General features: G+C 44.2%; 1 protein-coding gene across 3 annotated transcripts in view; it reads right to left on the minus strand.

The window, feature by feature from the left end:
- MAD1L1 (mitotic arrest deficient 1 like 1) overlaps positions 1-21,172 on the minus strand; it is a 496,400-nt gene that overhangs the window by 184,951 nt on the left and 290,277 nt on the right. For all 3 annotated transcript variants that reach the window (XM_090024470.1, XM_090024471.1, XM_090024469.1), the window contains one exon: positions 18,427-18,517. In XM_090024470.1, the coding sequence (XP_089880596.1) occupies positions 18,427-18,517 (91 nt within the window). The remainder of the gene's footprint in view (positions 1-18,426; positions 18,518-21,172) is intronic.

The following is a 21,172-nucleotide window of genomic DNA, read 5'->3' on the forward strand; positions in this document are numbered from 1 at the left end:
TTGGAAAAGCATCCCAGAGAATCTCCTTAGGACAGAGGCAGACAGAGCTGGCACGGGCAGCACTCAAGAGCAAGCAGCACAGGGGTGCCTCCACTATAGAGCACCAAAGTAGGCTGCTGGGGATTAGAAATGAATGTACTCCTTTAGATCATTTGTTACTGCACACTAGCCATAAAGGCCCCTGCGACACATTATATACATTACACAATTAACTGGTTAACCACACAATAAATTTAGACCAGCCACACGTCCCAAGTAATGACCACATCATAAAAATGAGTATCCAGCTATAATACGAGCCAACCAGCTATAAAGTTAGTGCTTGAAAATGTGTAGTAACTCTAGAGCTGGCTTCTATCCAGCTTTTTAATCTGAATGCGCAGCAGGGTCCAAAGACGCAGACCCCTCCCAGGGTGATATATGTGGCAAAATATAAAGCGAAATATTAAAGGTTAGTTTTAAACCATTCCATCCATCGCAGCAACAGCTACCAAAATAACATGAAATCTCCATTCATCACCTCCCTATCTGAAAACCAATCAATACCACCGCAGAACAGCAATGCTCAGGAGAAGCGGAAAACAAGATGGCCCACAGCCTCTGGGCAATTCTGTCCGCTTCCTCCCAGCTTGATATGAACTCCGCCAGAGTGTCTGATTCATACCCGGCCAATGCTGTAACACTGCTTTAAACAATGCAGCAGCCGCAGCAGCAGCTCTTCGGCTTCCAGCGGCTCAACAAGCCTAAAGCAATGAGTAGAGAAAGAGCCCCCTCTGCTTGCTTCTCTACAGCTGTGAAAAATGTATGTATGTTGGCTAAGTGTTTAATGAGAGGAAAGTGGTTGTTTTCGGAGGAAGTGAGGGGTGGAGGGGAAGAGGGGCCTGATGGCAGCATAATGAGCAAGGTGTGGGTGATGAATACTTCAAAACCATAAAGGTACAACCACCCTCGTCTTCCCCAACCGGATGTCAGCTGTGAGCAACTGGCTTTGTCTAACTCCAAGTTGCCAAATGGTTTAAAGCTGGGGGCGGGAGGGTGGGGGGAAATAAGGGGAGGGAAGAGAGTGAGAAATAAGAGAGATGCGGCTGACCACACAACACCCCCCTCCTTTTCGGTTGGGGAAGGGTAGGAAGGGAAGTAGAGCATGTGACAGAAGAGACTCAGGTGATCTGTGTGCCTCGTCTTTACAGGGTGTTGTTTTTGGGGGTTTTGTGGTTTTTTTTGGTTTTTTGGTTTTTTGTTTTTACAGGCCTGTAGTACATGACACTATGGTTAAAATGTCTGAGCTCAGTTGAGTCCTGTCTGTGCAGCAGTTTGTGCTGTTGCCACCACTGGAAGAGCTGCGCCCGCTGGCAATCACAAACCAGCCAGGTAACAAGAGCACCACTGACTTCCCTCCCAGCCAACCTCCTGGTAGTAGTCGAAACAAACTCTGCTCCTCCGAGCATCTCCAGCGCAGTGCTTCGAAGACAAATGGCACCCTTGTGACAGGCAGGCCCCTGTATCAAGCTTTGTTCACCTCATATGCTAATCGATGTATGAAGACTGGTAGCCCATTATGTAGGGCTCAGTAATTACCATAGCTGATATCTGTCCAGCGCCTTCAAAAGCGATCTGTATCCTGTAGTAAATTCATAAACAGTTCAGAGGGAGGAAGGCTGCTGTAGATTTTAGTTAACTCCTTATCTATCTGCTTTAAAGGGATTAAACCGCTATGTCATTAAAACACCAGAAGTAAGCCTTTGATCATAAACTTCACATCATTTTACAGTTATTGAATCTGATCTCCAATGAATTTTATTCTGCCATATTTCATTTCATTTGCTCTTCTGTTATTGGTATTGTTCCCCATTAGTCCTAGCTCCTCATTTCCACATGATTGCTTTGTATGCCTGCAGTTCCCTACAGATTTAGATTGTATCTGCTGATTGCCCAATGCACGGGGATGAAGGAAGTGGAGGGATTTCATCTAAGGTAGGGTGAGGGGGAGAGAAAATTATAATCCAGGAATACAACAGGCACAAAAAAGTCTTTACGTGTTCACTGCACAGCTGTGTGACTGCAAATCTTTTACAACAGGCTCATCCTTTTCTTCCAGCAAATGCATGGCCTGACGCCTTGTGCAGTTATTTGGATCTGATGTCACAAAGAAAGGGAATTTGGGCAGACTGGCCTCCTTCCATAAAAAAAAAGAAATGGTTATTTACTTAGAAAGGAGGGGTGGGGGAGGAAAAGAAAAGAAAGCCTTTGCTGAGGTCAGGGAACTTTTTGCCATAAAGCATCATCAGGCTTAATCTGCTCTGCAGCCAAGACCTGCCAATCAGGTGGCCTGCATCTCTGCAGCATGCAGCAGCTGGGCGAGAGCCATGAAAATGTAAGCTCCTTGTGCTAACTTGATCTCCCTTTCATAGATGTCAGACAAGAGCCACATGCCTGCATTCACACGGCAAGGGCCTACCAGCTGGCAGATCTTGGAGGAATGTCATAGCTCTACCCAGAAGCAATTAACAAAAATGCGTGGAAGCTTACAGTCCAAATGGAACTAGCCAGGGGGAAGAGATATTACTGGCAGGCCAAAGGAACAAACTGTTACTGATCTGTTGCAAATAGCAGAGAAGAACCAAGAGGTTATTGCTTCCATGATCCTCTTCAGCCTGAAGATCTGCTTCTTAACCACAGCCAGGAGCTGGCCACTGGTAAAGAACCATAGTCTTAACATCGAACCTTTTTCATCATCTCAATCTTGAGAACTATAAAGGACTGAGTGAGGTGTCTCTGGACAATACCGGGGTGATTTTCTATTATGTATCTGCATGGAAGTGCTGTCTTAGCTTCATAGACTGTAAGGCTGGAAGGGATCACCAGGTACAGCCCTTTGCACCAGGCAAGAAAGACAACTGGGGGCAGGTGACCCCAGCAAGGTGACCACCCAGTCTCTCCTTTATGTACATTAGATATCCAGGAACTAAACCATGTGTCCCAATACTAAGCAACACCTCTGGTTTCATTTTAGAAGAGTGTCAATTCTGGATCTCCTATAGCAGGAGTCAGCAACATTTTCTGGCAGCAGGTTGAAATGACTCGGCGTAGGTGGAAGATGGGCTAGTGCTAGGATCCAATTGCCACGGCTTCCCTCCACTGCCCAGCCATGGCATGGACAAAGGACCTGGCTGCGGCATGATAGAGAGTGGTGTAGGTGAAGCACTGCCACTGATGAAGCCCCACTCCATGGGCCAGATCCAATGGCTCCATGGGCCATAGGTTGCCAGCCTCTATCCTACAGGCCAAAATCTTCTCACTGAGAAGACAACGTAAATGAGTCCTCAGAACAAATTGAAATCGAACACGAGTACTGAATGCTAGTATTCCCAGGAACAAACTGAATGCTACTATTTCTAGAAACAGCTGGTTTCCCCCAAAAGAAACAGGGGACTGCCTGAGCTGGCCTTTGAATGAGTTAGCTATTACTAAAGAGAATAAAAGGACCCATCATGAAGTAGAATCTCTCTCTACAACCAGGAGGAATATCATGATGTTGCACACAAAGGTCATCTGCCAAAGAACGGAAAGTTGACGACCCCTCCCCGGACAAAACTGAAGAAGCAGCCACAATAAATGTGAAACTGATGCCAGGAAAGTTTTCTTTATTAATATGGGGGGAAAAATGTAGCTCATCTTCTTGCCCAATCCCTAGCAATACAGGATTGTTCGCTGTAATGAACTGACCAGCACTCTGTTGAGTCCAACTGCAATTATTCTACATTCTAATTAATCATTAATAACTGTAATCACAGTGGTAGTAGTAGTAATAAATCATAAAATATAATTACAACATTTTCCCCCAAACATCAACCTCTGTTTTTACTCTCAATTTTACTCCACGCTTCTAGCAGCATCCCTGGTGCCATATTAAACAATTCCTCCAATGTTCTGGTCTTTCTACAGGAATTTACTGAGGGAGAAATGATTATATCACTCTTAGTTATCCTATTGTTTGGCCAGGACATCTTATGCTTTTAACCTAGGAGAAGGGGAGAGGGAAGAACATGGTAAGAAGGAAATGCCTTTGCTTTCGCCACCTTATGTAATGGAGCATATCTGTTTTGCTGATTATCAAGTGCAAGTTGTGGAAAGCCTACACCCAACCCAGCTCTAACTTTTCCCAGGGCAAGGCATGGTGCAGCTGTACTTACTGCTAAGGGAGAGGAAAAAAATACCTCCTTGCTCCTGCCTGACTGGAGTAAAAATGCCCTATTAATTACAGTGGAGCAAGAGAAGATTTATTTTCTGACGTACCCAGGAGAGAGGAGTAGGCCAGGTTTACCCAGTGGCCTCATTCTTACCCCCAAAGCATAAATTACTTGTTGCAGCAGATTAAGCAGTCTGTAGATGGGAGAAAAGACACAGGCGAGCCCCCTGAACCAAGGAGACGAGCAACCCTTTCCGCCTGGTCACCCTCATGTACATATAGTGACATTTTAATTAGCTCCCCATATCTCTGACAGCCATCTCTGGGGATCACAGAAACAGCCTTTCACTTCTGACTCTCCTGCAAAATTTGGGAGCAATACAAAATCAGCTCCCCCACCCCAGCAATTCAATTACTTGTCAGATAGCACTAGAAACCTATTAGTGAAGAAAGAATTCTGCATTTGCTGTGAAAATCTAATGGTGATCTTATCTGTCTCTCTGTTCAAACTCAAAGCTCAATTGTTTCTTTCTGCTGGTGCAAGGAGGACTCCAAGCAGCATGGAAGGCTTTCCAACTGGGAAGTCATATCTTCATTTAGCATTGTAAAGAACAAGAGGGATTTACGGATAAACTAAAACAATAAAGAGAACATCTATAAAGGCAGAGGAAGGCAACCTACTGGGTTATTTGGGACTTTGAGTAAATGGCTCCAAACCAGAGGCAGTGAATTCACCATTAAGCTTAATTTGTCTGTGAAAATAACTACTTAATTTCCAAGTCATCCCAAGTTTTCATTGAATGGGTTGTGAACAGGCAGGAGGGGTGTGACAGTGTCTTGCATGTACCTGACGGCTCGCTCGCTTGCTGTCTCTCAAGCCCTGGAAGCAGATGGACAATTTGTCAAGTCAATAAAGCCAACTGAAGATAGGCAGAAGGCAGGGCAGGTGGGCACCTTAAAGACTTAATTTGCTCAAAAACCATAGGCTTTCATAGGCAAGAACCTACATGAGGAAGAGGTGGAAGGATGGGCTCAGCAGAAGACCACAAAGAACCCAATGAACAAGGAGTCCCCCTTCTGAAGGGGAAAATATTGGCTCTCTACCCAGCAAGGTCCAGATATGAAAGTAAGGCAGTTCTCCCAGCTTCAGCAGCATCCCGTTACTTCGAAATGAAAAAAAGGCTGGGAAAACAAGTAGGATTTTTATCCCTGACAGTTACCCAGAACCAAAACGTGGACAGTAGATAGTATAATAATGTAACTGCTAAACATCAATGGAAAGCAAATATGTAGTCTGTTTTAAGTATTTTCATTTCCTGACCACTCTCCTGAGAAAGAACACAGGAAAATTAATTTCCATCCCTAATTAGCACATTCCTTGGGAAACAAAGCAGAGGCAAAAAGCCTTCTCTTTGTTATGATACACAGCAAAAAAATGGGCTGTTTGATGTACACTGAGGCCTCGTTATTCTATCTTGATGGCTTTGAGGGCTCTTGGTATATGAGAATCGCTTGGACCAACGGCAACACAGGTCTTGGAGAAAGGAAGACAGCAATAATTAAATGAGTCCCCCTGACAAGTCATCTGATTGATTCACAGGGCCCCAATTTTGTTTATTTGGCTTCTATCTAGCACCAAAAATTGTACTATGAAAAACCTCACCAATATTAAAACAGGAAAACTTTTATATGAATGTCATACAATAATACACATTCAAGTAATTATGCAAATATACATACATATAATTAAATCCACTGCTGTTGTATTTAAATATTTATGCTTACCCACCACTATAATCACAATATAGTGACTGTAATAGCTATCACATGTAACCACTACCTTCTGGCATACTGTATTTCTACTCATAATTTTCATATCTCCCCCATCCACACTCTCAAAGATACCCCAACACCAACCAATCTTAGCAGTGATGGATCAGAAGGGAAGCAGCTCCAGAACTACACTTCCCTTCTGAAGAGTGGTCTGCCCTCAGCCCTCTATGTCACCTCCAGCATTAAAGTCAGGGGGTATATATCTGAATTGGTACTGATTGCAAAAGTCAATGGTATCGCACACAGAGAAACACTTTATCCACTGTGAGACTAGCTAAATTATGAGAGGGGATTTTTTTGGAAATCATCTGCATTAGGGAGCTGTAATGCTCCAGCTTTCTCCAGTCTGTTTTGTCTTACTAAAGTGGGCAGCATGATGAACCTGCTGCTTGAGATATACTGACTTGACTTTGAAGGGTCATCATCTTGATGGAACATCTTAGTTCAGCATCCAACACACACAATATTTTTTAGGGAGCTTTCATCTGTTCTGTTGTGACCACACTGCCAAAAACACAGTAAACAGACACAAAGCTTTTATATCACTTAATGTCACCTGTGGCTTAAACATTAATCGGGGTAAGAAACAGTGTCCTTGATGTGAAAGGCCCGTGCTGGGGTGAATTTGCAGATGCTACAGATCACTGAGAAACCCTCTGTTACCTTAAACGAGCAACATTTACAAAAAGAAACCCTCCTTTGCTTAAAGGAGCAAAGTTTACAAAGACAACACCTCTCTCTTTTCAATATTTGGCACATCATACCGCATATACAGAAGTGGGGGAAAAGGGCAAAGCTTCCTTTACATGGTACCTCCCCCACCCTCATGTCCTGAGTGTCCATCCTGATTTAAACAGGCCATTTTCCTTTACTCAAATCGAGTATCAATATCCATTCTGCTGCCCCTGTCTCTCTTGCTGATAGGCAGACTTGGCTAGGATTTCCTATCAAAAGCAGGGCAATCTTCTTTCTGTTGGTGTGGATACTTAACCTTTACCTTTAAATAAAATAATCAGACACTGGCCATACATCTAAATATCCAGCATTTAAGTCTGTTCACTGTAGGCTAATAACTTGCCTGTAGGCTATGACCACCATTCCTATTTAGCTCAAAGATCAGAGGAACAGGATCAGAGGAATTTCAGCATGACAAAATAGGAACAGTTTTAAAAAACCCTGTTGGGGAGACAGGCTGTGCCCAACTTTGTGGTCTTGTAAAGCCTCAGAAAACAAAACCAAAGGTAAAATGGAATATCACTGGCAGTTTGTACTAGACAGGGATTCTCTTTTAATAGGACTACTTTCACTTCTACATTAGAAAACTTGTTCTATTTTCCATGTAGCCCCACTCTGTCATTTGGCTCAGTGATGACTGCCAAGTTACATCGGCTGTTTCGGAGACCATTGCAGCTTTAGCTCATTATCTGGTGGGTCGACTGCTAGACTTTTGCTTAGACTGCAACTGTTCATCTTGAGAAGGGCAAGTTTGGGGGGTTTCAGGTGAAATGCTTTACACCAGCACTTTTTTGTTGTATGTAGTCCTCTGTGGAGGGGATTCCAGCAGGTAAGAAGCCAGTCTTCCCTTGGGTATTAACCCCGTTACCATTTGCCGCAATCGTCTTCAGTACAGAAGACGACTCAATGTACATCTCTATTTCCTAAAGTCCACCCCTCTCCCCGCGAACATGGAAATTACCAGGTGATTTTTCTCCTCTACAAATCACTGAAACCCATCGGACAGGCTCCACTTCAATTTCTCTCCCACAATCCATACAGCCTATTCCCAGTGCTCAACTCTCCAGGATTGCTTGAGGCTCTTACATGTTTCAGGAAGTGGAGGGCCAAGTCTACTTGGTAATCAAATTCTCATTGAACTAATCTTATGTGGCTTGTGACAGCCAGTTTCAGAGGAATAAAATGATTGAAGATCATTCCTGTATCAGCAGCAAAAAAAAAGTGATCAAACCAAAACCCAACAGAAAAAGTAGCTAAGACAAGAACTGGAAGGAATGGTGATTTCTTCTGAATTATATGGTTAAAAATACATAAATAATATGGTCATCAAACTAAGGCTGAACTGATATCAAAGGAACTGAAAACTAAATGCTACATTTAGAGAGGATGGTGGCTTCTTCTGGACGCTGTGTTTTTTCATTGAAACCAAGAAAAAAATATAATTAAACAAACCTCCTTAAATGTTATTTTCCCTAAGGTTTCAAATGACATTATTTTGTCTTTGTGGCATAACACCAGAAATTCAAAACAGCAAAGGAATAATAAAAAATTGAAAAAGAACAACTGAAAACTAATTCTTAACTTCAGATGCTGGATAGCAATGCCAGAAAACTAGAAAGGAACAGTCACTCTTGTAATCTTTACATCATTTTATAAAACTTTACTTTTTCTTAATTATGCTGCACAGGAGATCAGAGATCCTTGAAAGTAGTCTCTCTTCAGTGTAAGTGAAGTCATTTATTAAAACTTGGCTTTTACCTGAGAGCACAACTACAGGATATGAGTACAGCTGCCTTTTGTACTCAACATTTGCTAATATTTTGTTATTTAATACACATAGTTAAGTAATGGGGGGCGTTTAAAAAATCTACATATATTTATTTTCTGAATATAAATTTGTTCAAATACCTCAATTATTGAAAATATTAAGTTCATTTCTTCTTGCATCCTTTTTCTCCTCCTTGTACAAACGCCCTAGTGAAATGATCTCCCCCTAACTGTGGCTTCTGATGGAACCAACTGCTCTAGCACATGCAGTAATTGCTGGATTTAGTGGATTGCTGATCCTTGCTGTGTGCAAAGGCAAAGAGTTATTTTAAACCTGACCATGTGATCGTGCATTAGAAAGTAAATACCCACCCTCCTCATACTATGCTGCTCCTCCAGGAGTGTTCTTGCTTTCATGCCCTGCAGGCTCTGTTCATGTGAAAGATGCTAGCAACCCTTCTTGGCAGGCCATACAATGGCTTCCTCTTTCAGACCATGTTGCCTCTTCACTTGCACTAGCCTGAGGACCTTTTCTTTGTGCTGGCACTACCCATTCACATGTACTTGCACAGAGATCTACTCTTGCCCTTCCTTGCCTTTCACATAAACTAGTGCAGGATGGTGACTTCTTTCTGACACTGCTGTCTCTTCAGGTGGGTGCATTAAGTGCAGTGACCTTTTCCTGTCTGAGCTGCTCGAAAAACCTGATGTTCTCCAAGATACTGGAAGAATGTTAATAAATTTATTATGTATTTTTGTTACGTTAAATGTATTAGGTGAATGTTAATCAGGGTCTGCATAAATTCCAGAAAGGCGCTGCATGAAGTAAACAAGTTGGTGTTGGCTTGGGCAGTGCAATGGGGAACTTCTGGGATTTAATATTCAGTGTGCATAATTCTAAAAAAAGGCAGTATGTGTTGTTAAAATTTCACTGTGCAAATGTGCATCCCTGTGCATTTCTAGTCCCTGATGTTAACAAACATTAGCAAGTCTGGAGTGGGAGTCCTTGATTTATTAGACATCTGGTTCGTACATCATGTTCCAAGGGGCCAATATGAGGCTACAGGCTTCTCTTTCAACCTCAGATTGGCAGGTTTGAGCCTAATAATTGAACTCTGCTTATCTTGAAGCAAATCAGCGCCATCCCAACTGTCTTTTGGCCTTCAAATACTTCCTTATCCCAAAGCAAGTTTACACTCCCCTTCAATTCTGAGTCCTGCTGCACTGAGATCTCACGTGCAGACATTTTTGCCAGATCCTCCAAATGATCTGATCTCTCAGGTAGCCAAAGGCTTGGAGCTATCGTAAGCGTATAATAAATTATACCCCTCTACCTAATCCTCTTGCACCCTGGGGATGAAGTTCTAGATCTGCCCCCAATGCTATCATACATGTGCATGAGTCCACAGCCTCTTTGCTTTGTGGGTTGCAAGGGGGATCCACTGGCAGCTCTCCCTCCCTTCACCACTGTGTTTTATGTATACATAGCAAAATGAAGCTAACAACAACAGTTAAGAAGCCAAGATGGGCGATAGCATGTCCCAGGGACCTGGGAGAGCTTGGATTCCGGTTAATCACATGTGTTAAAGCCTGTGCTGATGCATCTTCAATACTGTTGTTATGCTCACTAGCTAAATTAAGCCAGCACAGGCCTGCTAGCATGTGCTACTAGCACAATGTCATCTTGCTATGCAGCTGTAATCAGTGGGTTCTGCAAGAGAAATAAGGCTCAGTGCAGAATTAGAAGTGAGCCCTTTGCCCTAAAGCACGCGATACAAACTCACATGCCTCTTAGCACAATCGTACTGCTAGAGAGACTGTGAGTAGCACTCAGGCCACAAGAAGACTGTTTATACAGGGTTAGGGTAGCATCAAACACCTGAAAATACACTTTCAAGGAGGCTGTGAATTGAAAATGCAAATCTCCAGATGCCTGTGACAAAACTAACTGATTACATCAAATATTTCATGGCATATGCCTGAGGAAACAGACAGATAAACCACATAAGCCACTTAGCATTTTGAGCATGTTATTTTGTCCCAGACATAGTGTGGCTTGAACCAAGGGTGATGTTAATGGGCACTATCAATTTCATAGATTCATAGACATCAGGGCTGGAAGGGACCTCAGAAGATCATCGAGTCCAACTCCCTGCCCCAGGGGCAGGATCGCAGCAAGATAAACATCCAAATGTCTCTTAAAGGAGTCCACAGCAGGTGCTTGCACCACCTCTGGTGGCAGTCTGGTCCAGGCCTTGGGGCCCGGACAGTAAAGAACTTCTTCCTTATGTTCAGCCTGAAATGGTCTTGGAGGAGTTTGTGACCGCTGGACCTTGTCATCCCTTGGGGCGCTCTGGTGAACAGGTGTTCCCCCAGGTCCTGATGCACACCCCTTATATACTTACAGGCTGCCACCAGGTCCCTCCAGGCTGAAGAGTCCCATGGTTCTCAGCCTCTCATCACAAGGCTTGTTCTCCTGCCCTATGATCATGCATGTGGCTCCCCTCTGGACTCTCTCAAGTTTCTCCACATCCTTTTAAAATTGTGGGGCCCAGAATTGGATGCAGTACTCCAGCTGTGGCCTCACCAAGGCCGAGTACAGCTGGAGGATGACATCCTGGGATTTGCTTACGGAGTATCTGTGAATGCATGCCAGAGTTTTGCTCGCTTTACCAGCTGCAATATCAGATTGGTGGCTCATATTTATTTTGTGGTTTCAATGGAACTGAGAATCCATTTGCATTAGGACATGACCTAGTGCAGGCGGTTACACTCCAAAGGGACTTTTGTCTGTACGTGGCAAGTGAGAAGTCTGCTGTGTCCAGCAAAGATTCTGGGAGGCAACATAGAGGACTGCAGCATCAGGGGCCATCTCCACAGGGTGTAACTGGATGCAGTTTATTGGATGTCAGTGGGAGTAAACTGGTCATACACCATTCTGGTAGCACCAGTCTTGAGTATGAGTTGTACCTGCATTTTTCTGCTTAATTGATTTTATTTTTACTCTGCCCTTATTCCACCTTGTAACTAAATCCTTATGGACCACACACATAAGCAGCTGTGCCAGTAAGACACCTTAGCCAAAATGCCATCCTATTTGGGATCTCAAGGGAAGATCCTTGCAGCCTGCACCAGTCACTCCTGCATCCAAGAAGTCCTGGTCTGAGAGGGGAAATGGAGACTGGAACCACAGCTCAATGGAGGCCTCCACTGGGGTCACACGGTGCAATGGAGACTCACAAGGAGTGGAGGCAAGTAAGAAGGAACAAAGGGGAAAGAAAGAAGGTTAATAAAAGGAATGGCATCAAGGAAAGCTAAGAAATGGGACTCAGGATTATTTAATAGGTCAATTAGGAGACCTTGAAAGGCTGCCACTGTCCCTTTGAGTTTTATAACTGTGTAACTGATTAATTCATCATTCTTCACTGGTCACATAATGAACAGTTAGACTGTTAAGTGACCTCAACTTTGCCTCAGGCTCTTAACTCCAAGCTAGTTGCTGCCTGGCAGGTGAAGACCTAACTACATGAGTTATCAATGCTTAAAGAGGAGAAATGTTCCCCTAATGCTTGCATCCCCTAGGGAAGGGACAGGGGACTCCATTCTTTGGTTTAGTGGCAAGTACCAACCTTCCAGCTGCCAGAAGTACAGGGAAGACAGGCAGGCACAGAAGTGCAGGGCAGCTGGAGAATAGAAAGGTAGAAATGGGAGAAAGACAACTCTGGGGCAGAATGGATCCCAGATTGTAAGCACTGGTCTTCTGGAGAGGAAAAGCCAAGGATAGTGAACCAGAGTCCTCTCCTGCCCCCCTCCTCCACCTGATTTTATTTGCAGAGCGTGAGAGCCCCACGGTCCCCGCAGAGGATTTAAGCCCGGGAGAAAATTCTGTTACAAAACTAATGAGGGCGTGCTCACGCACTACCAGGCAGATAGGCTTTGATTAGCCCAGGATGCAAAGGCATGTTGTTAGAAGGTGTTAGCTAACGCATGCTAATTAACATGCTCTGGAAGCATGAAGCAGATGAGGCACTTTCTATTTTCTCATAGGCAAAGATGCTCCATTTAAAGCCTGAAAGGAGCCAGGGATTTTAACTTAGCACATGTTTAATTGTTTATACAGCGATGCACTGGACTGCCCGTGCACACTTCTTCCCCAGCTGGAAGCAGTGTAGCCATGTTTATGTGGTGCTCCAGGCAGATTCTCAGCAGTGCTCATTCCCCCTCCTTCAGTGCCGCATGAATGTGAGGACACAGCTCCCCACTGAGTAAGTGGGGAGGCATGGGTGAGTGTGCCACTGCCTGCAATGGTGAGTCTGTGTGCAGATGTGTCCTGAAGAACATGACTGATTGCATGTGCTACCAAACAGCTAAGAATGACCTCGTATAATCTTTGCCCAGGAGAAGCTAACTAGTTATTGTAGAATAGGCTATTCCAGCACGGTTCTCTGCACGAGCACTACACTTCAAAATTAAAAGTGCTCTTACTCTGGAACAAATGGCTTTCATTCCTGGAGAGAGCAGCCAAGCAAGGAGTGATCCCTGGCAGTTTCTCCCACAGAGACGAGACCCATATCCTGCTCTAGATGAAGCTTTAGAGGCTCCAATTCGCTGAGTGATGTCGCCCTCTTGAAGCCCTTCTGACTGTCCACCCTCACTACTGAGAAGCACGTCAGATGGCAGTCCCCCTCCTGCCCAAAGATGGTTGTCAGAACACCGCTTTCTCTTAACCCCAGATAATTAGCATCCTCAATTACATTACCAGCTTTTAGCTGTTATTACAATTGTATCATTGCATATTTGGCTCTATTATGCCACATATTAGTAGGGAGCCTAAATAAATACAATTACTTCTTACCCCTACTACTGGGGGACTGTCAGACAGGATGACTGTCTGCTCTGCAATCATTCTGCTCACAGCTTCTTGGCAAACTTAGAATCAGAGACAGTCAGAAGTACTGCAGACCGGCCTACACACCTCTTCTGTTTTCTCTGAGAAATGCACTCAGGTTTCCTTGACTGTCAGCCTCCATTTCTATTTCAACTGTATTTGATTCCTCGCACTCTGAAACAAAAGGGGGGGGCTGGAAATCACCCAGTACAGCTTGCTTTACACACAGATGCATGCACCCAGAGGAATCAACTTCAGACTGGTTACAGGACTAGACAATTTTCAGAGCCTGGAAATTTATGAGCAAAAAAGACAGGGAGATGTTGTTCTTTCTCTTTACAGATCCATTTCTCTGAGCTGTAACTGGAGTTTTGTTTTTCTCACCAACCAGCTGTGAACTAATTACAAGAAGTTCTAACTAGTCAAGCTCCCTCTCCAAGCATATGGATCCAATTAAGTCAAACTGCAGCTGATTTTAATCAATCTTCCTTGAAGCAGCCAAACTTGAAGAATCTCTTCTCCTTCAACTCCAAGAGCTGAGGAGAGCAGGAAAGGCAGGAGAGTGGTATTTGCATAAGGAACACTTCACATCCGCTTGGTCGCCTGTAAACACAAGGCTCCTCACAGTAATAAATGCTAATTGAGCACTCTTCAGAAGTCTTTCCTCCTACTTTATCCGAAAAGCACTGATTTGATCACTTGCTTTTGTTCCTGGCTTCGAGCTGCATCCACCCTGACGAACCGGGGGAAGGATACCTCGGAGCATTTCAGGCAATTCATCAAGAAAGCCACTGGGGTGCCATCAACAGCCTGCCCACCAGAAGAAAAGGACAGTCGGGGCAGCAAGCCTGCCTCCCCTGCCAGCAGGAGTCACTACAGAGAAAACAGCTACTGCTGGTGTGGAAAGCATCAAACCCGTCTGTGACCAACTGCCCCTGCTGCTTTCACAGACGGACTAACGTCCACTGCCACATTCGTATGCTGTCAGTTGGATGGGTCTCAGGTAACAGGAGGTGGCCATGGAGGGGCTATCATCTCCCTACATCCCCAACATCTCACGTGTTTTTGTAATCTGGGGTTTTTACTAGCCGTAAAGATCTGAGCAGTGAGCAATAACCGTGCTATAGTCTTTATAGGCGTGAAAGAAAATCAATACGGCCTGCAGCTAGGTGTCAAGAGCCAAGGGGGTGTTGGAAGAGGAGGGGTATTGAGGTGGATGGAGCCTCCAGCCATAATTCAAGCTGTCCCCATGCAAGCCGAGAATACGAAGAGATGTCAGATGTTATATACACTGCTGCAGATAGTCATCAATATCTCTGTGTCTTTACTTGCTAATATCAGACTCGGGGGGTAAAATCACATGCTTACTAATGCAAAAGCAGTTTTTGAAGTACACACCTGTCCAGAAAGTGAGGGTCACATAGTTCACAATATGCCCTGACCATTTAAAAAAAACCAAAACCTGAAGTTGTCAACAAAGTCAAACCTTGACTCAGAAACTCAGAAATCTGGAAAAGTCCCCTACAGTCTGAGTTGCCTGCAGAGAGTTTATGAACTGGTCTGAATTACTTCCTGTCTCGCACACATCCCCCATGCCTTACGCTGCCATAATGGCAAGCTCTGTACCTCTCCATAATGCCTTTTATGTGCTGCAGTCCAATCTTTCACTCCAACTACAGTTTAGCTCATTATACTTAAAGGAAGATTAAGATCCGCCAGAGATTTGTCTTCTTACTCTGTCATCGTTTCCCTACCTCTTTCACTCCTTTATTGGCTTTGATCTTTACTTTTGGTCAAGTCTGTGATTTCGACTGGGACATTCAGCTCAGTAACATATATATTTTTAAAAAGAGTTATTTGCGACCTCACTATTTGCTCTGCTTTCTCTCTCTTCTTTCAAAGAAGAGGGAAAGTGATTTTAATCCTTGCTTTCCTCAGCACCTCACCCCTGGAATACATAATAGACCAACCTGGGAACGTTCCAGTGACTCCATTCAAGTGCAGAATGACCTTTTCCCAACATATTCTCCTAGAACAATCTGATTGAAGAGATGAATTGCTAAGTGACTCATATTAAATGGGGTTCATCAGTACAGAACCAAATCTACAGTAGCACCTGGAGTCAATAGAAGTGTTTATAGGAAATGTAATTTAAGCTCTGGCTTGGCTAGGGGCTTAGCAGTCAAGGGACAAATGCAAAAATCTCCATTATTAGGGCTGTATTTTCCTCTCAGAGGAGTTCTGAAAACTTGACCACGCAGCTGGGTGGGCATGGATAAATATTCACATCATCTCAGGATTCATGCTGCAGAGCCCCTAAAATAAGCAGCTCCCATAGAGGAAATCTCAAGTGCCAAGGAATTAACTTAGAGTTTTCTCCGTTTCTCCTCATCTGCTTTCTGCTACGGGGGAAACAGACAACCAGATTTCTAAGATATGAACAAAGTGCGTCTCTTGTATTGCTGTTCAGAGACACCTTTGTTTCCTTTAGCACCCAGGAGCCTCAGGTCCATCCTGCTATTCTGGCTCGATACAGCCTATTGACTTGATGTGGTCTCAGGGTCCTCCTTCTTCCAGACGTTCCGTCTGTGGCACTCGCCTCCTGCCCTCGCAACATCTCTTCTCTTCAGACCACTTACTTTCCAGGAGCTCTTTCTCCACTACACTGTCCATTTGCAATGAGTGCCTTGGGGACTTCCTTTGGCTTCCCATTCTGAATGCCTTCTCTTCCCCTCTGAGACTCGCACTCTTTATCATCCTAGGGTAGGTGGAGCTGGAACAACTAAATACGCAAGTTCCTGAAGGGACCTCCATCTATACTTAACCTGAGGTCACTTCTGAGTCCCAGTTTTTCTATTATTTCCATTTATTGTGCAGTGCCCACCAACTGAATCATACCAAACAACAGCTCTTCTCATCTAGAACCAAGATTCTGGTTAACACAATCCCACCTTCCAGCTCCCCTCCAAGGGGCAAGTCTACTCTCTCCTTTCTGGACCAGCCAGGATCCCCCTTTCCTTTCTTCCCCACACCTTTTCCATCACTGAGTCATTCCTTTTACTTTTTAGACGCCTCAGAAAGCCCTAATACACACTACCCCATTCATCAAGTCCTGTGGCTCTGAGAAGTGCCACTGCTGCAAGTCATTGCAATACGGGCCAGTAGCTTCCGAGAGAAGTTCTAGCTATGTTTGAATTTGAGTCTAGGTCTCTTGCCTGCAAAGAGTAAAACGGTCACTGTGTTCCCACAACCCTGGTTACTCCAGATGCGAGTGGTTATACTGCAACATAAGGACTGCTGTGTTGATATCCTGCTCCCAAGTCTTGCATTTTCTATCATATTTACTCTAAGAAGGCTGCTACCAAAATGACCACACACACAAAACCACGTAAGAAATGGAACAATTAGCAAAAACGTAAGGAAGGCTTGGAGCCTTCCTGCTGCAGAGAGACCTTAAAAGTCTGGTGTTCATAGCCATCAGGGGCTATAGCTGATGCTAGTCATAAACAGCATAGGTTTTTTCACAAGTTGGAGAACTAACTGTGCTCAGGACTGTGCCGGCCTAGTGCAATGAGCCAGCAGTCATTTGGAGACAACAGCAACAGATTAAATATGACTTAAATGAGTTGTAACCTGCTCTGGAACCAAAGCTGCTGTTGTGTACATTGGAGACCCGAGCATCCGAACACAAAACCCAATGCTTTCATCTCCTCCTGATGACTGAAACCCAATTAAAGGAGAGCCGGGTGACAGGTTTCGTGCTAAACGTGGCTCAGCAGAGGCGCTCAGCAGCTCTCGGCTCCCTGCTTTATCAAAGCTGTCACTTCCTCCGTCTCCAGGAATTGGTAATAAAAAAAGAGATTTGATTTCCCTCTAATAGGTGTCAAGATAAAATCAATGGTCTGTCTGAAATCTGGGTAATTTCAAAACTGCGGGTTTTCTACCATGAAGTAATTTACACAAAAAAGGAAGGGGGGGGGGGAGAAAGAAAAGGAAAGAAAGAAAAAGAGAAAGAAAAAATTAGAAGAATGCAATGCAACAATGCTGAGAGAACAGCAGGGAGAGATAACACCGCTCAGAGCAGGATGGGCTTTGATTAAAAACAAACCAGCTCAGGTTCTTGTTCACTCCAGCTTCTTTCAAGCTGGAAATGCTTAAAAAGCCATTAACAACTCTCCTCTCTCCAGCCCCCTTCTTACACAGAGCAAGAGCATGTCAGACAAGTGTGAGCAAACAGTGGAATCGGTGCCCTCCACTGCTGTGCGCTCCCCCTGCACTCCATCGGGGAGAGTGGGATTTCACTGCCATATCCAAAATGAAAAGCTGAAGCTCTTGCTTGTGTGACAGGGAAGTGTCTGCCTCAGTAATAAGGTAATGACAGGGACAGCCTGCAGTACCATGGTACAATCAAGCCTCCAGCTCTTTTATCATTCAAAGTGTCTGGTTTCATGCCTTCCTCCTCCTTGTCCCTTGAATGTGGAATGATGCCACCATGCTTTCCAACCCCACCACCATATCCCGATTTGGATCATTCCTACCAGACCAGGTCAAACTTGTGAGCTTTGCTTTCCATTAGTGGTGACAATGGTGGAAGCTGTGGTGTAACTACAGCTCAGTCACTGTTACCAACTTGCTGTAATGTCAGCAAACACAGGAGCCCTGTGAACACTGCAGCTTCTGCTGCCAGTACAGCTGCAGCAGGGTTGTTACGGGGGTAGAGTCTGCCTAGACAGGTAAGGGTTGGGAGGCTCCTAACCAGGAACACTGGAAAAAGCTTCAGACCTTATGTGACTGGATAGATGCTCAAACAGCAATGTTGCAAGCTGGTACACAGATAAAGTACATGGGGTTGACTTAGCATGGACTTCCAACAAGATCTTTTGCCCATACTGCAGTGGAAGGATATGTCCGGTCACAGGCATATCTGCCAGTCTGTCAGCCCATCTGGCAAGCCTGGACAATGCCAAGCTCTCTAAGCTTGACCACTGTCTCCCTGAATGGTCCTGTCCCTTACCTGAAGCGTTAGCTTCTCCAATTTCATTTCTAAACACTTATTCTCCTCTTCCAGTCTGCCTCGCTCAGCTTCCAGCTCTTCGATCTTCAGCCTGTAAAGAGGGAGGGGGAAAAAATAATAAGACATTGCAACGCCCAGTGTGCTGTCCCTAGTATAGTCCTGCCACTACAAAGAGCACAATGAGGATGGATCAATGAACCAAGTCATACACCATTTACAAAATAGTCTTCCTGTTGTGAACACCACACTCATTGAGTGCACAAAGCCATACTATTGCACCATTAACAATGCAACGTTAAGACATAAATAATTAGGAAATTCAACACTTACAGCTCCTATGGCAACAGCATGACCTTGGCCAGGTCACATACATGTATAAACTCCTACTGCTCTTTGCTTTTGTATAACTTTTCCATTTGTATTTTTAGAAAGATATTATGACACTAGACAGCAACCTTGTGCTTTGCATTTCTTGCACTTACCACACAACAAACATGGACCCATGTGAGGTTCTGGATCCAGCTTTCTAGGTATTTTTGCTTTTTTTAGAGAGACAGAAAATAGTTAATTATTCTATTTAATAATATTTATTCACATCAGTGAAAATTAGATTTTGATTATCAATGTACCTATCAGGTATATTTCACTGCTGGAAAAAGAGTGAATGATATTTCCATGCCCATTACATAGAAACCATTAACAGCTTAAGTGCTTAATTCTTCCACAAAAGGTTGCGATATGGCAAATCTTCACGTGCACGTCACCCTAAAGTCAGGCCTTCTGCCACATCTGTAAAGGAAAAATGCCTGCAAAACTTCTCCAGAGAATCCGGCAGCTTCTAACCACCTTTACTTGAAATCAATGTGTTGCACCACCATAGGTTTTGAGTTGTTTTAGTTGGTGTTTAAAGTATTTGTCCGGGTGCCCCCTGCTGGTCATTCTCAGAAAGTATAGCAGGCTTGAGAGTCGTTTTCAGCCGTAGGAATAGTTACAAACTGTGGACGACTGGCTACTGAAATTGTCCAAGCAGATAAGGAGAGCATTTGATCAGTTCAGAAAGACACATATAAAGAGTGCAGCTATTAAGAGGCAGAGGTGGGCTATTAAGGAAGCACAAGAAAGAGGAGGGTGGGAAAACTGGGAACTCAAAATGCATTTTGTGCTTTTAACTGAGAGTTCTGAATGGTTTTCAAAACATGCCAGGGGAACAGAGACCTTTTTTCCAAGGAAATATAAGCTAAGGAAACAGAAAACGGAAGCTATTAAAAGGTCAGGATCAGAAGCATAGGATTCTCAGACATCCCCCATGCTCAATGTAGTGTATTTTGGCTCAAGTCCTCTCTGAAATCTACCTTTACCACCCATCCTCTCCAAGCAGGTGGCGTTTCTGCCCTCTGCATTGTGTTTTTCAGCTAAGCCCTTCTGCCACCTTCTACTATCCAACAGAGGAACCTCAGGAAAGAGCAGGCTTTCAGAATGGATCAAGCTGTAACTGGATTACGTTTAAGCCATTATGTTTATGTAGTTCTCATTCTGTATTTTTAAGATTTAATAACTTGTTCCTACCCTTAATTTCTTGCCTGGAGAGGGCTGGTGCTTGATATAATTGTGCTGTTTTGTCAGGGTAGAGAATGTGTGTTCAGAATATCTATGTTGCAGCCAGTGACGTTCTGCAGCACAGTCCGAGCGTTGCTCCCAGCCCTGGTCCTTGAGTGAGATTTCCTAGCTGTTCTCTTATGAAAGTTCAGCTACTTGAATTTTTCGGTCATTTAATTTTCACTCTGCCTCCTTCTGCAGAGAGAGCTGTGCTCTTGGGTATTGCAGCACCCAACAGTACCTGCTCCAACGCAACTGGGAACCAAGGTGCAACCTCATTCCCACCCTCAGTTGGTACTGCTCCTTCCCACCTGGGGAACTCCTTCTCCCCCCAGTGCTAACTGGGGCCATCACTGCGCTCTTAGTGCCAGAGGGATTTCTAGAGACTCACTAATGCTTTAGCTATTTACAGAACACTCTTCGCCTGGCCTGTTTTTCACACAGTAAAGTGCCCTGGATCTCTGCTGTGGGGATGTTAAGACCCATTAACAAACTCTCTAGGTCTTCCCCAAACAGTCCATGAGAGCACTTCCCAGTGGCAGAGAGAGAGGCAGGGGAGAGCTTATCTATGCACAAGCACACCAAAGCAATTGTGGTTAGTAGTTAAGTTACAACAAGCAAATGATGAGATGGTACTTGGCCGGCACCAGAATTTTTCCTGTAAGCTCAGTTTCTGGGCCAAGACGGTGATATATTCAGATTTCCCAATATGCATATGGACAATGGTGGTCTGCAGGCAACCTTGTGTCCCACCTGACCAGATGCAAACAATAAGATATAGTGGTACCCATTTTACACCCAAGTCTGAAGTCTCAATATTTTACATAGCAATTGTGCCTCCTTGGTGGATAGTCCCTATAGGTGCTTTAAGGTAGAGAGAACAATTCAAGGCAGAATCATATGATGAACAAGAGAAAGTAAATGAGAGAGGGGCCAGGGCAAAGTACAGTCACCTGTCAATTCAATGTCTAGCTTAGAATGAAGACTGGCGTCTGTTTTAAAAGCAGTTTTCCATGCGAGAAAGAAGAAATATCAGTTGCTCTGTAAAATACTGATGCTACAAAACACTGAGCTTTACTGTTGCAGGAAAAATCATTGGGATTCACTTCTGAAAATCTACCAATTTGCTCTTTGAAGAGAGGTTTGAAAA

Source organism: Crocodylus siamensis, chromosome 12, assembly GCF_052110815.1.
Source record: "Crocodylus siamensis isolate JL-2025a chromosome 12, ASM5211081v1, whole genome shotgun sequence".
In the NCBI taxonomy this organism is placed as follows: Eukaryota; Metazoa; Chordata; order Crocodylia; family Crocodylidae; genus Crocodylus; species Crocodylus siamensis.